This window comes from Hippocampus bargibanti, linkage group LG01 (genome assembly GCF_051943395.1).
Source record: "Hippocampus bargibanti isolate YZ-2025 linkage group LG01, ASM5194339v1, whole genome shotgun sequence".
NCBI lineage: Eukaryota > Metazoa > Chordata > Actinopteri > Syngnathiformes > Syngnathidae > Hippocampus > Hippocampus bargibanti.
In genome coordinates, this window is record NC_142734.1 from 23,559,152 (window position 1) to 23,574,862 (window position 15,711).

Below are 15,711 nucleotides of genomic sequence, written 5' to 3' on the forward strand. Positions count from 1 at the left end.
AATGACAAGGCAGCCTCTCGTCCTGTGGAGAAGAGAGGCCTATGCGGCAGAATCACATTAGGCAGGAACGTCTTTTTTACACAACACGTTTGTGAATGTTAACGCAACCCTTTATTAATTTTATTTTAATTTATTAACCTATTCGCCAATGAATCAATTTGCCGATCTCAGAATACGGCTGTGAATTCACCCCCACTCCTTTAGAGAAGAGAAGAAAAGAGGAGGAGTGGGCTGAGCCCACCCTCTCCCTCCCCTCCGTCCCTTTGTTACAGCGAATCTCACACCCAACAGTCAACGTATAGCTCACACAATGCGCGTACTTACACAACAATACACGAAAGCACACAATGCACGCACAAAAAGACGAAAGACAAAGAACACAAAGGGGAGACAAAAAGAAACACACAAAGACGGATCCCCCAAATGCCCCTCTCCAGCCGACCACCCTCTGCCCCCATGGACTGTCCCCTGGAAACCCCGTAGCAACGGCTAACAGCGCTGACCACGCGCTCATGTTGGTGAATGCATTGATATTACCGTAATCCACAATCTATTGCAGCTGCATTTAAACAAAAAAAGAACACATAATCCCCTGGGTCAAAATAAAAAAAAACAAACTAATTTTTAATTTCTTCCCAGTCCTCGCGCCCGAACTTGCAGAACTTAATTCCCTTCTGAAGAATCCACTTCTGAAACTTTCCCGGTGTACACTGCCGGAGGCGCGGAAGCAAACATAACTCGAACCGAGATGGCGTCTATCAGTCACGTACGAAACCTCCGTAGATCGGCTCGAATTAAGATGGTCCGCCTTGACGCAATCAAAATTCGATTACTCACCGTAGATACGCAGATTAACCGTAAATAGAATTAACTTTTGGCCATAAGAATCCCACAATGCATTCACCCAACATAGCTGCATGCTAGCGGCATTCACCCGTGAAGCATTCCTGAGAGACGCACACAAGAAGGGAGGGAGCTGCGCACTCGAACACTCTCAAAAGACACAGGGCCAACACCACCCCCCCTCCCGAAGCCATCAGATAGGGTCCGGGTCACGGCACCAAATGTTGGATTATTTTGATCGTTCGCCCTTGGTTCATTGCTTTGACGGGTGTGATGGAAGAGGATGTTTAATGTAATGATATGAGCAAATCGTATTTGCATGTTCTACTAGTGATGCCTAGCTTTAGGTCAAAGGAGCATGCGCGCTGCTGCAAGTCAGTCTGATGAGAGCCTACGAGAGCCACACATGTCAATTGCCTTCTCCTTCCAACCAACACATCTCTCCTAATAAAGAACCTCAACTCTATCCAGAAGTTGTATCATTTACCGAACCCGCTGACACAAAGCAACACATGGTGTCAGATTTGGTCTGGAAGACAAGAGGACGATAAAAGGAGGTGGAATGGAATATTCCACGGAGGAAAGACATTGAGCACAACCCACGGCAGGAAACGGCAGAAATGGAAGCGTTACGTCCACCCACATCTCGGCAGCTAACATGTAACGTGGCTGAAAAATGGAAGAGATTTAAGCAACGTTTTGAACTGTATTTGTCTGCAATTGGAGCTGATGAAAGCCATTCGAAGATGAAAGCATTCATGTTTTTGCACGTTGTGGGAGAGGAAGCTCTAGAGGTCTACAATAACTTCACGTTTGATGCTGAGGATGACAAGATGAAGCTTTCGAAAATAATAATAATAATACATTTAATTTCTAAGCGCCTTTCAAAACTCTCAAGGACACTTTGCAGTCACGGGATAATGGAAAAGTTTGAAGCTTACTGCATTCCGAAACGGAATGTGACGTTTGAAAGGCACAGATTCTTCACATGTGTACAGACAGTTGGAGAAACTATTGACCAATATGCAAATGAGCTGAGAAACAGATCAAAGACATGTGAGTTCGGTGGATTAACAGAATCACTGATCAAAGACAGAATAGTGTGTGGCATTACAGATAATAAACTGAGAGAAAGGCTACTCAGAGAATCAGATCTGGACCTGGAAAGAGCCTTAGCACTGTGTAGAGCCTCTGAGACTGTAAAGTCACAGGCTAAAGAGTTGCTAAATGATGCTAGCTGCAACGTGGATGCAGTGGAAAGAAATGCACACGCATTCAACAAAAACAAGATTGCTGAGCTGAAAGCAAGAGTGAGACAACCTAACAAAAATAGGATATTCAAACAAAAATGTACTCGTTGTGGTACGCAACATCCCCCAAAGCAGTGTCCACCATATGGGAAAATATGTAAAAACTGTGACAAAGCAAATCACTATGCTCGTTGCTGCAGGAACCAAGAAATCAAAGGCAAGGTAGATGCAGTAGATGATCATTATGAAGTGAAGGAACTTTATGTGAATGCTGTAGAAGAGTTTTTGTTGTGGGCAGACAAAAAGAGACAGTATATGATCAACTGATGGAGCAGTACAAAGACTTGTTTCAAAGGTTCAACTGCCTACCAGGAGAACACACAATCAGAGTGGACAAAAGTGTGCCACCAGTCATACATCCGAACAGGCATGTGATAAAGAAAATTGACATGATCACCAGTGCATTGCCAGTTGCAGATGCAAAGATGGAGATTATACAGATGGAAACAAACAAAGGAGACACTGAAACAATTGAAACAAATCATCAAAAATGGATGGCCCGAAGTGAAACAAAATTGTTCACCATACGCAGCAGAATATTGGAACTACAGGATGGAGTTATCTGTAGTGGATGACATCATATACAAAGGCAGTAAGACTGTCATTCCAAAGACATTGAGAAGTGAAATGCTCAAAAAGATCCACGAAGGACATCTTGGAATTGAAAAGTGCAAGAAAAGAGCACGGCAACTGATGTTCTGGCCTAGAATGAATCAAGACATCACAGATCAAGTGTCGAGATGTATAATTTGCCTCAAATATCAAGCAAATCAACCAGCCGAACCACTACACCCACACCAAGCACCAGAAAGACCATACCAGAAGGTGGGTGCTGACCTGTTGTCGTGTCAAGGTAAAGATTATCTTTTGGTCACAGACTACTACTCCTTGTATCCAGGGGTTTGCAGACTGCAAGCTGCAACAGCAGAAGCAGTGATAATATGCATGAAGGCCATATTTGCTCGAAACGGGATTGCAAACCAAGTGTTTTCTGATAACGGTCCACAATTCGCCAATGAGAAGTTCAGAAACTTTTCAAGAGAGTGGGACTTTAAACACATAACCTAAAGTCCACATTTTCCACAATCCAATGGATTGGTGGAAAGTTCTGTCAAGACTATGAAAAGGCTGATCTACAAGGCAACAGACAGTGGAACGGATTTCTACCAGAGCTTGCTGGTGTATCGCACAACGCCGCTCGAGTGTGGTATGTCCCGGGCCCAGCTACTCATGGGACGCGTGCTGAGATCCAACTTACCCATCCCGGAAAACCTGCTAAAGACAAAGGAAGGGGAAAAAGTGAGGAAGATCAAAGAACAACAGAAACAAAAATAGAAGTTCTACCATGACAGCGGAACACGGAACCTACCTGAACTACACACCGGTGACCAAGTACGGTACAAAGACAAAACAGACACATGGTCACAGAAAGGAACTGTTCTGCATCAGGTCCAACCAAGGTCATACAACATTCAGACAAAGGAAGGTACTGTTTTAAGAAGAAACCGCCGAGATCTTCTCAAAGAACCAACCATAGCAAGTCAACGAACGGAGACTGTAACGGAGACTGTTGTAACACCTCTAAATCCAGGACATGCTATCCGAAAATCCTCAAGGAAAGTGAAACCACCTGAGAGACTGATTGAAACCATTTCACATGTTTTTCTAAGTGATCATGTGGTGAAAAAAATGATGTGAATGTTTCATGTGAATGTTTCATTTATTGTTGCAAAATTTAGAAAGACTTTATTCAAGTTTAAGTTTGCTAATTACTGACATAATTAAATTCATTACATTTGTTAAAAGTAAAGAATTCAATTAAGAAAGGGAGATGTGATATGAGCAAATCGTATTTGCATGTTCGACTAGTGATGCCTGGCTTTAGGTCAAAGGAGCATGCGCGCTCCTGCACGTCAGTCTGATGAGAGCCTACGAGAGCCACACGTGTCAATTGCCTTCTTCTTCCAACCAACCATAGAAATAGATGGGTAGTAGAAGTGGCGTAGAGACGAGGTTGATTGCAAACCTGGAAGTGACGTCACGAGTTGTAGCGTCTATAGTAACATGGCTTGGTTTGGCATAGAAATAGGATAGTTTTGAGCGTATTTAAGTCTATTTAACGTATGGATGCTGTGAAAAGGAACAACAGTTGGGGGCCGCAATGTTTCGCTTACGGATGCTTCAACTACAAGCTGAAAAACAAAGGAATTTCGTTCTTCAAGTGAGTGAAAATGAATTTTTTTATAAAAAGAAAAAAAAATAATTCGTTTTGCGATGTTTTAGCGACTAATTTTCTTCCTGTTTTCGATCTTCGACCGTGTATAAGTACGTTCTAGCTGTTCTTCATTAAAGAATTATATGTGCCATGTTCTTCAAGATTGTCACTCGTGTTGTTGCTGCAGTTGGCCATCTAGGCCTTTTCGATTTGGAACACGAGATCATAACCCGAGATGGTATTGAGAACCATACCATAGACCTCATCAGAACCATCACTAATATCTTCCTATCTGTCCGTTTACACCATATCACTCGCCTACAGAATGATGACTTGATGAAGAGTTTTCTTCGATCAAAACTGAATCGCAGTGTAATTTTTGCAGGTCAATGAGGTTAGAAGTTTCAAAAAATTTCATCTCATTCAAGTCATCATATGGTTGACTAATTAATCAGCTTTCATTGTTTTACTGGCTGTGACAATTGCACACTCAATGTTGCTGTAAAAGTAGTGGAATATCTTGTTCAAATTTCTGTGGTTGTATATTAACTGAAAAATTAGTTTAACAACGCCCCCAAAAAAGGAAATTTTAAATGATGAGAGTGATGAGGACAATTTAAATTTGGCATTATTATTGAAAAATAATTATTAATATAAAAGTGTTGGACTATACACAGTGTTACCTAATCCTCTACAATTTTTGATTTAGTCCAATTCCGATCACCAATTAAGTATGATCATTCTTTATGAATGTTATTTTTTTCACGTTTGAAGATTGGTTACAATCACACTCAAAACATAATTATACTATGTATTTGAATTTTCAATCTTAAAGAGATGTCATTTCTATTATTCATAACATTTTTAGACTCTGAATAAATATACATCAATAGTGGTGTATTTAATTGCAATTGTATGTTTTGGATTATAAAAAAATTATCATCCAAAGCATATCTGATCTTGAAAGTTGAGGTTTTTGGACTTGTCCGACTTGTAGCGCCGAAAGACGACGTGAGAGTGAAGTAGTTGTCTTCTAAAACATATTTAGCCACAAAGTATTAGAATTTCGTCGAATACCGGAAGAAAATCGACGAAAAACGGGCAAAAATTATTCATATGGTACGGAACTGTGTCAGAGGCTACAACTCGTGACGTTATCAGTGACGTCACGACCTGGTGACCGCGGGGCGCAATGCTATTGCCTCCTTTGGGCACTTCTAAACCTATCTATTTCTATGCAACCAACACAGCTGTCCTAATGAAGAACCTCAACTCTATCCAGAAGTTGTATCATTTACCGAACCCGCTTACACAAAGCAACACAGTTAAATCATCAGGGAGCCAGGTGTAGAACAGAAAGTTGGTTTAATCTTGAAGACAGCGGAGGCATCGCGGTGTTGGCTTAAGGAGGAAGCATGGCGATAGAGAGAGACGAACACGAAGGGAGAACATTTTATACGGCGCGCAGTGTATGACGCGAAAGGATGTGACGTAATGTAATTGTGACATCATGTAAATGAAAGCAGGATATGACCTATGAGGAAGTTCAAAGTGTAAACAAAGATTACAGAGCGATGTTTAGAGAATTTTGTATGGTGAATCATCCCAACAGTGGGCAAACGTGGGAAATTGGGTAGTCTTCTGTCTCACCCTCAGCTATTTACCTGTGGCTAGTTTAACGATCACTCTTTTCACCCTGTGCCTCTGGTCAGGTGAAGGAAAAGATCTTGGACCAGGTCTACAGAGCAGTCCCGTTCTCTCAGAGACCATTAGCAGACAGCCTCGATTTGGGTAAAAACCTGTCTCCGTCGTCAGTCAAATCGATTGGCCACTGCGTCTAACTATCCACTTTTCATTGTGGGATTGATAGAGTGGCGTTCGGGTCAGGCAGGACACCTGACTCTGTCAGATGATGATGTCACAGTTGAAATTCACGATTCCTGGAAACGACTCAACACACTGCAACATTACAAGGTCGTTATTTTCACTTCTGAGTAGTTTTCGGTGAAATGGCTTTGCTTATCTTGATATCTTCTTTTGCTTCTTCAGGTTCCGGATGGAGCCACAGTTGCTCTTGTCCCACGTTACAAGAGTTCAACTGGCACTGAAGCCAATCAGGTGTTCCAGACTGGAGAGAGTAAGAGCCTGTGCAGAAAATTTTGAACCTTTAGGACAAAGAACCCAGTGGAACGTCTTTTTGCTGTAGAAACACCAATGCTGGAGAGAGAAGATGGCCTTCGATTGTGGCATCTTGTGAAAAGCAGCGAAGATCTGGAGATTCCCGGACACAGGAAGCCCAGCATGAGGGAAAGGGAACGAGCCAAGGCCATACCTGAGATTTACCTGACTAGACTACTCTCGATGAAGGTAATGGTTTGTGTGAATGTCCTGGGAGGGAAATCATTGCAAAAAAAAAAAAAAACTAAAACATTGCCAGAGGTCTGGCCAGCGCTTTATCAGCTCCCAAGCAAGAAAAAAAAACACAAACAAATTCGAGAATGGTGCTCTACGTCATATTTTTAATTCCCGACTAAATTTGGGAATGACAGTGAATGAGTTAATGAGCAGACTACTGTCCTTGTAGGTTATAGTCAGGTCTTCATGTGTTCTGTAGTCCTCACAGACTCGTCTACGTGTCGGTATAGGGAACCCTGCAGAAGTTTGTGGACGACATCTTCGTTGCTATTCTGAGCACAAAGCGTCCCCCTCCTATTGCCATCAGGTTCTTTTTTGACTTCCTGGATGACATGGCCGAGAAACACGGCATTGAGGACCCTGAAACTGTCCACATATGGAAGACCAACAGGTGAGACATGAAGTAACCACATGTTTGGATTTCGGGATGTCTAACTTGAGTTTCTGCCTGCGCAACTAGTCTCCCTCTGAGGTTCTGGGTGAATATCTTGAAGAACCCACAGTTTGTCTTCGATGTCCAGGTGACGGACAGCATTGATGCTGTACTATCTGTCATTGCTCAAACCTTCATTGATGCGTGCACGACTTCAGAGCACAAAGTGGGGCGGGTATGTCACTCCTGTGGTCTTTCATGCTTAAATTTGTTGGTGCCGAACAAGTACAGTAACCCCATGTGACGGCTTTTTGTCCAATCAGGATTCTCCAGTTAACAAGTTGCTATATGCTCGGGAAATCCCTCGATATAAACAGCTGGTGGAGAGGTGAGTGACCATCGCTTCTTTGGCGAGTAGCACATAAACTATGTTTGTACGTTGCATTTTCATAAAGTGATACCTCAGCTTTAGCTCACGAACATTAAATTTGCGAGCATACAAACTAATTTTCGGCGGACGAACCGAACCACACGGCGCCACGTGGCTTGGCGGACTAGTTTTCAGCGGATGAACACAGAACCACACGGTCGAACACCGCCACGGTGGTTGGCGGACTAGTTTTCGTCACCACCTTTCTTTGAGTGCAGACGAGGTTTGTTATCAAGTGTAGTACTTTCGCTATCATGAGCCAGAAAAATATCCCACCACAGGCTAGTGTTAAGCCGAAGAGGACACAAAAGAAAATGGCGGTCGAGCAGAAGAAGGATGATGGGTTTATTTTGATCGTCTCTGATTCATTGCTTCTACGGGCGTTGATGGCAGAGGATGGCCAAAAAGGAAGCCAGGTGTTGAACAGAAAGTTGGTTTAATCTTGAAGAGAGCGGAGACATCGTGGTGTCGGCTAAGAGGAGGCATGAAGAGAGAGAGAGAAGAAGAACTGGGAGAGCATTTATATATGGCGCACAGGGTGTGACGCGATAGGATGTGACGAAATGTAGATGCGACATCATGTAAGGGAAGGCAGGATATGACGTATCAGGAAGTCCAAAACGTAAACAAAGATTAGAAAGCGATATTTAAAGCTGTTTGTATAGCGAATTACCCCAACATCTCCCCCCTGACGAACATATCTAACATCAGTGGAGGTGAACAGAAAGAAGAAAGACAAAAAAGAAAAGAAAATCACAAAATAGAACAATCACAATGGAAAAAATCTCAAATTAAAGTCATGTCATTCGCTGCATCAGTCAAATCATCATGGCATCCTGGATGGTGATCACCAGGACGACGAGGAGGAACAAAATTGTTTGTAGCATTTGTCGCAAGCAGGCCCCAGAGTGTGATACGGATGAGCTGGTGACTGGGAAAGAGGGTGTGATCTGTCGGCTCCAGTGACGTGCATCAGGAATCTTCTTGACGAACGATGTCCTCGCGTATCCAGATGAAGCTTGTGGCTGCTAAGACGGCTATCAGCTCCGCAACCGGTCCATCCCACGTTGGCATGGTCCACGTCATTCCCTTCAGACCGCAGCGCCGTCCTGTGGAGAACAAAAGACTTGTGCCAGGTCACATGTCGAAAGGATTGTTCCATTCTACACATCACACTTTCTTGGCGTTTCTTTCCCTATCAAGGTCTGTCTCATCGTTTAGGCTTTGCAATGCATTCTCTCACAGAAATGGCAGTAAATCATTGTTAGATGTTAGTTGGTTAGTACATTGTTAGTCGTTAGTGAGTGTGCATTTCTGGACGGCACCACTTTCTTGGGGAATGACATTGCAGCCAACATCACTCCTTACCAAAAGTGAAGATTTTGGTAATGATGATCTGAGCTATCGTCACTCCACCCTGTTGAGACATGAAAAGTCTCAATTTGCCAACTGGGAACGTGTTTGCGTGGAAAACATGATCCATCTTTGACATTGCACAGATTATCAATTTGTATAAAACCATTTGTCAATCACTGTTCCAAAATTTTGGAGGCCAAATTACGGCATGTCAGGCATCCAAGCAAATCATATCAGCAAATTTTGTGCGGGGTAGACATTTACATGTCACCACATTGTATGGGTGGAGGACAGCCTTCTACAATTCTTTAGCAAAAGTTCACATGGTCAGCAACATTATGGCAATCTGCGTAAATGTTCATCATACTCTCCTTTTGTCATTCAGTTGGAGGGCACCAGTTGACAGTCAGTTTCGCTTCTGCATAGGACATCCATCCGCGCAACCCAGCTTCATCTCTGATCACCCTCGCACAGATGCACCAGGAGTTATTCCCTTCTGAAGAATCTCCTTGTCCCAATTCGGCGATAAATTCCTTTAATGTGCACTGCAGTCAATTACTTTAATGTGCACTGCATTCAATTCATAATAATAATAATAATTTGTAATCAAATCAATCTCAACAGTTTAACCTCCCTTTTAGTCACAACTATAAACTACTTTCGAACTGACAAATGTCATCACTGTACGCAAAGGCAGCCAGAAGATAAATTAGCATTTGCGTCTGTCTTAACGTTGGATCTCCGCCATCGCATCTCCAACAATGGATATCTTTCGTTCGATCAAGCTCAATTGTCACAATTTGTCGCTCGCTAGATGGTTAGATGAGAAATATTGTCATGCATTTGAATAAATGCCAAACACTATACTTTTGGAAATCAAAACTATTATCAATAGGGGCTCTGTCATCGATCGCAAATCATTAATTGGGTATGCCAAAATCTAGATGTGTAAGTGGATTACACCAGCCATTGACAATTGAAACAGGGATTCAATTTTGTTTCCAAAAACATCAAGAATCAAAATGCAGAATCAACATGCTACTGTGATTCAGCAGCGTCTGCGCCTAGAAAATCACAGGATGGGTGGATGCAAATAGCTTGTGCATCTCACAGTTCATCAATTCGTCCGGCAAATTGAACAATTTCTCAACCACCATCCCAGCTGTGTTTGCAAATTGTTGCGGTCCACATCATCTGCATAAAAACCGTAATGGAAAAAAGTTTAGTCATCAAATTTTGCAATTCAATCTTGTCCTCTTCAAATTAATGTCTCTGCTTAGAAACTAATAAAGGTGAATCCAATCAAATTCTATTTCATCAAATCATCTGTTCATTGACTTCAGGGGGATGACAATTGTCAGGTCAAAACAAGTGCAATGATCATGTCACAATCATTATCTTAATAAATCTATAAACTTTTATTTTATGAAAAATTCAATGATATCAACTGGTGAATCTCTTTTAAGTAATTAATCACCAGCGAATCAAGCAACATTTACCTTGCCAATTCCATCCAATTTGAGATAAATGTTCCTGTCATTTTATACAATTTCCATTTCATTTTGCATTCGCCCGAATCAGGATTCCAAAATTATTTGTCCCGATCGCAGACAAAAACATTGGTATCCTGACTTCAAGGTCTTCAATTTTCTTAGTGAAAACACTTTATCCAATCTAACAAAAATACTTTACTTTTGCCTCCAAATTCACTCATGTTTGGCTTCTGTTTATTCATTTGTTTGTTGGCTTATTTATTTATTCAATTAGTCTAATTTGCCTGCCTATTTAATTTAGTTTTTAGTTTCAAGTGGACAGTATTCATCAAAGAGCTATGGGAAAAACAGTGTTATGTCATTCATGAAGACTTCAAGCTGGCATAGTTGGACAGGTTTGCCAATGAGACAGGATAGTCGTCTGCATGGCACCCCCGTCGAGTCCTCTTGACAAGGCAGTCTCTCGTCCTGTGAAGAAGAGGGAACTGGGCGACAGAATTACATGCGGCAAGAACAATGTATTTTGCACAATATGTTTGTGAATGATAACGCAAACCTTCATTTTATTTCCGTTTATCTACCTATTCGGCGAACTAATCAATTTGCCGATCCTAGAATGCGGCTGTGAATTTACCCCCACCCCTTCAGGGCAGAGAAGGAGGAGGAGTGGGCTGCCCGCTCTCTCTGGGCAACCCCCCCCTACCCCCCTCCCTCGTCCCTTTGTTACAGCGAATCACACACAACACGTGCACATACACAGAAATACACAAATACAATGCACACACATACACGAAAGCACATAATGAAACACACAAAAAGGGAAGAGAAAAGACACAAGACACAAGACAAATGGCTTCTCCAAATGCCCCCCCCCCCCTCCTCAGCCAACCCCTCTCTTTCCCCACGGGCTGCCCTGGGAAACCCCGTAGTAATGCATCGCTGACAATGCGCTAGTGTTGGTGAATGCATTAATGTTACGATAATCTACCATCTATTGCAGCTGCAATTAAACAAAAAAAAAAAACACATAATCGTCCGGCTCCAAATGAATAAATAAATTTTTCGCCATCCCTCGCGCGTGGGTCTCGGTCTTAAGCCCTATCGTCCGCCGAGCGCACGGACTACGACTCTTAACCCGTACAAGCATTAAAGAGTCTAGCGTAGTAAGTCTACACCCACAGAGCTCGGCTGGAATTGGTCTACCTTACCACATTCACCTGCCCTCAAGGTCACCGATGCGCAGATTAACCGTAGTTAGAATTCTTTTGGCCAGAGGAATTCCACAATACAGTCACTCAACATAGCTGAATACGAGCGGTGCCAACTCACCCGTGAAAAAATCCTGAGTGACGGACACCAGAAGGGAGGGATGGCCCACTCTTTCCGAACACTCTCGATAGAAAAAGAGAGCTTAGTTCACTGGAAGCAACACATGGCCCACTCCTCCCCCCGGCCCCCCTCTCGAAGCCATCAGCTAGGACCCGAAGTCTTCCGGCACCAATAATAATGGGTTTATTTTGACCGTTCGTCCCTGATTCATTTCTTCTACGGGCGTTGATGGCAGAGGATGGTTAAGTCATCAGGAAGCCAGGTTTTGAACAGAAAGTTGGCTTAATCTTGAAGAGAGGGGAGACATCTCGGTGTCGGTTAAGGAGGAAGCATGGGAGAGAGTGAAGAACTGGGAGAGCATTTATATATGGCGCACAGGGTGTGACGCGATAGGATGTGACGTAATGTAGATGCGACATCATGTAAGGGAAGGCAGTATATGACGTATCAGGAAGTCCAAAACGTAAACAAAGATTAGAAAGCAATGTTTAAAAATGTTCGTGTAGCGAATTACCCCAACAAAGGAGGTAATTGAAAAACACCAACGAGGTGTGTGTTTTGTTGTGACTTAGCGTCCCAGTACCATTACGCTAAGTCGACCATTGCTACATGTGGCTAAGGGTGTTTCTGTGTTGTCTAAGGCGGTTGAAAAAATTATGTTGATTTGGATTAACGAAAAGCAGCTAGCAGGGGTGTGAGTGAGGGTATTATTGCCTAGAACGCATGGCAACTTCACTCGGATATCATCAAGAGGCAACTACATCAACAACCATCACAAAGTTCAATAAAACGACTTGATTATACAGTACAGTTTATTTCTTTAAGTACAATACAATAGCACATTTATTATACATAAAATAACGTATATTTTGTGTAGATTTAAGGCTTATTTCGTAGGAAATGATGTTTTATGGGGACCTGGGAACAAATTATTCTGATTTTAATAGTTTCTTAGGAGAAATACATGTTTAGAAGATGAACTTTTGACCTTACACACACTTTCTGGGAACCAATTAAGTTCGTAAGCTGAGGTATCACTGTATTACTGCGGACATGCTATGCCCCTTTGTTTTTTTTTTCCACCCTTTCCACTCCACCTCTGTTGGCATTACGTAGTCCTTCATGATGACCTCCTGAGTATTCTGATTTCTCAATAGCAAAAAAATAAACTAAAATAATAACAACAATCAAAGTAACTTCTGACTTATAATAATAATAATAATAATAATAATAATAATAATAATAATACATTTAATTTTTAAGCGCCTTTCAAACTTTTCAACGCTCATGGTCACTTTACAGTCACATGATCAGTTTTTCTGTGGGTGAGCAGCTGAAGCCACGTTTACTCAACCCGGAATTACTCAAGTAGATAGAAAGTTAGCGAGCTAGCTAATAGATAACTAATAGATAGCTAACAGATAGCCTGCTAGATAGCTAGCCAACTACATAATAGAAAGCTAGCTATATAGCCAGCCAGCCAGATAGCTAACAGAAATAGATAGCAAATTTCTATCTGATGAGTAACTGAAAAAAAAGAAAATGATGAGAATGAAATTTATCATCCTGTTGATTACAAATTTTCGGTTCATTCAAACACAGTAAACGCAATTCGTGAAGTAACCGAAGTAACTCAAATAGACAGAAAGTTAGGTAGATAGCTAATAGATAGCGAGTAGATAGCTAGTTAGCCAGCCACAGAGCTCTACAGCTATTAGATAGCTAGCCAGCCATCGAGAGAGCCAGACAGCTAATAAATAGCCAGCTAGATAGCTAGCCAACTAGCTACATAGCTAATAGATAGCTTACAAATAGCCTGCTAGATAGCTAGCCAGCTAGCTAATAGAAAGCCAGCGAGATACCCAGCCAGCCAAATAGCTTTTTCCCAGTATCCTACACTATTCAAGAAATGTTTACTGGCAAGCTCTTAGTTCATGTTATATTTTTTTATGGCAATCTCAAAATAATACATTAATAAACAACATTTTCAATGGCTGAAGATGCCCCATTCTTGTGTTCACGTAGACACATTAACCCATTCACTGCCATTCCCGAATTTATTCGGGAATTGAAAATATGACGTAGCGCGCCATTCCGGAATTGGTTCGGGTTTTGGATTTTCTTGCGGGGGGTGCCGATAAAGCGCTGGTCAGATCTCTGGCAATGTTGTTTCCCTTCCACAAGGGGGAAGCATTTGTCTTTTGTACAGCTACCCTCATTTCAAGCTGCGATAACTCCAGATCCATATAATTTAGGAATGAACTCTTTTTGATGAGAGAAGAGAGTCTAACACTCTTCCGCTGCATTGAATGTTTACATCATCCTAAAACTCAATATTCTGTGGGTCCTCCAATTTGAGTGAAAATGAAAAACGCTGAGCGTGTTCATATGAACTCAGATAAATTCATTTCCAAATGAGATGGTCTCACAGCTCCTGATCCCATGTCAATTCAGTTCAATTCCAAGCTGCGACAGTTACATGCATCCATCCAGCCGTGTGACATTGTGTAATACCGCAAGTGTATGTGTGTGTGTGTGTGTGTGTGTGTGTGTGTGTGTGTGTGTGTGTGTGTGTGTGTGTGTGTGTGTGTGTGTGTGTGTGTGTGTGTGTGTGTGTGTGTGTCAAAGGTATTACAGTGACATCCACAGTGCAGCTTCTGGCTGTTACCAAGAGATGAACTCCACTTTGACTGAACTGTCTGGGGTGAGTGAAACGAAACAAGCGGAACATTTCAACTAGATATGGAGATGATGCTTCTTTGTTTCCAATGAATGGTGTGGCCAAAAATGCTGAAAAACAATCTGTATCTGTGTGACAGAGAACAGACAGTATCAAAGTTATCATATTTTAAAAGTTTCATCCTGTTGTTACACAATGGTTTCTTGTGCACTTTGATAAGAACAAGAACCAGTCTGTCAAACTGTCATCCCCGGGTCATAAATCGAGCCAGAGCGGAGGGGAGTACTTCATACGCTCTTGTACGAGAAGAGCTCTTGAGCCAGGTTACAATCAGAATCAGAATCATCTTTATTGCCAAGTGTAGAACACACAAGGAATTTGTTTCCGGTAGAACACGCTGCAATAGTATCATCATCATCAAAAAATTGCTAAGTGGCACTATACAGTTCCATTTGGGCTACTGTTCAAAGAGTTCAAAGAGTTCAAAGAGTTAATGGCTTGGAGGAAGAAGCTGTTTAAATGTCTCCTGGATTTGGTGCGCACGGATCGGTAGCGCCTGCCTAAGGGGAGTAGCTGGAAAAGGTGGTGGGCAGGGTGCGGAGGGTCCAGTAGGATTTTCTGCGCCCTTGTTTGGATTCTTGCAGTGTCCTCGAGAGTGGGTAGGGCGGTGCCAATGATTTTTTCCGCCGTCCTAACTGTCCGTTGAAGTCGGATTTTGTCAATTTTTGTGGCGGCCCCGAACCAAACGGTGATGGAAGAACACAGGATGGATTCAATGACAGCCGTGTAGAAATGTTGCAGCACCTCCTGTGGCAGGCCATACTTTCTTTAGCAGCCTCAGGAAGTACATTCTTTGTTGGGCCTTTCTCAAGACAAAGTTGGTGTTGACCTCCCACTTCATGTCCTGGGAGACTGTGATTCCCAGGAACTTGAAGGTCTCAACGGTTGACACCAGGCAGTTGGATAGTGTGAGGGGTAGCTGTGGTGATGGATGTTTCCTGAAGTCCACCATCATCTCAACTGTCTTGAGCGTGTTCAGCTCCAGGTTGTGACGGCTGCACCAGTGCTCCAGCTGCTCCACTTGTTGTCGGTACGCAGACTCGTCGCCGTCTTTGATGAGACCGATGACCGTGCTGTCGTCTGCGAACTTTATGAATTTGACAGCTAGGTGCGTTGAGGTGCAGTCGTTCGTGTAGAGAGAGAAGAGCAATGGAGAGAGGACGCATCCCTGCGGGGCTCCAGTGCACGTGGTTCGTGTTGAGGATGA

The 15,711-nt window shown here is 42.5% G+C and overlaps 1 protein-coding gene across 4 annotated transcripts in view; it reads left to right on the top strand.

Moving 5' to 3' along the window:
* The window catches only part of plxnb3 (plexin B3), a 110,284-nt gene that overhangs the window by 89,654 nt on the left and 4,919 nt on the right, over positions 1-15,711 (top strand). Inside the window, exons 30-38 of one of the 4 annotated variants that reach the window (XR_016115986.1) lie at positions 6,081-6,159; positions 6,239-6,342; positions 6,418-6,505; positions 6,575-6,735; positions 7,014-7,174; positions 7,244-7,391; positions 7,480-7,544; positions 14,393-14,468; positions 14,665-14,767. Coding sequence is in view for 2 of the 4 variants with exons in the window: in XM_089004347.1 (XP_088860473.1) it covers positions 6,081-6,159; positions 6,239-6,342; positions 6,418-6,505; positions 6,575-6,735; positions 7,014-7,174; positions 7,244-7,391; positions 7,480-7,544; positions 14,393-14,468 (882 nt within the window). In the remaining 2 variants the exon portion in view is untranslated. Of the gene's footprint in view, positions 1-6,080; positions 6,160-6,238; positions 6,343-6,417; positions 6,506-6,574; positions 6,736-6,982; positions 7,175-7,243; positions 7,392-7,479; positions 7,545-14,392; positions 14,469-14,664; positions 14,768-15,711 lie in introns of those variants that run through there. The other 3 variants (XM_089004347.1, XM_089004360.1, XR_016115987.1) reach the window with 3 other exon arrangements.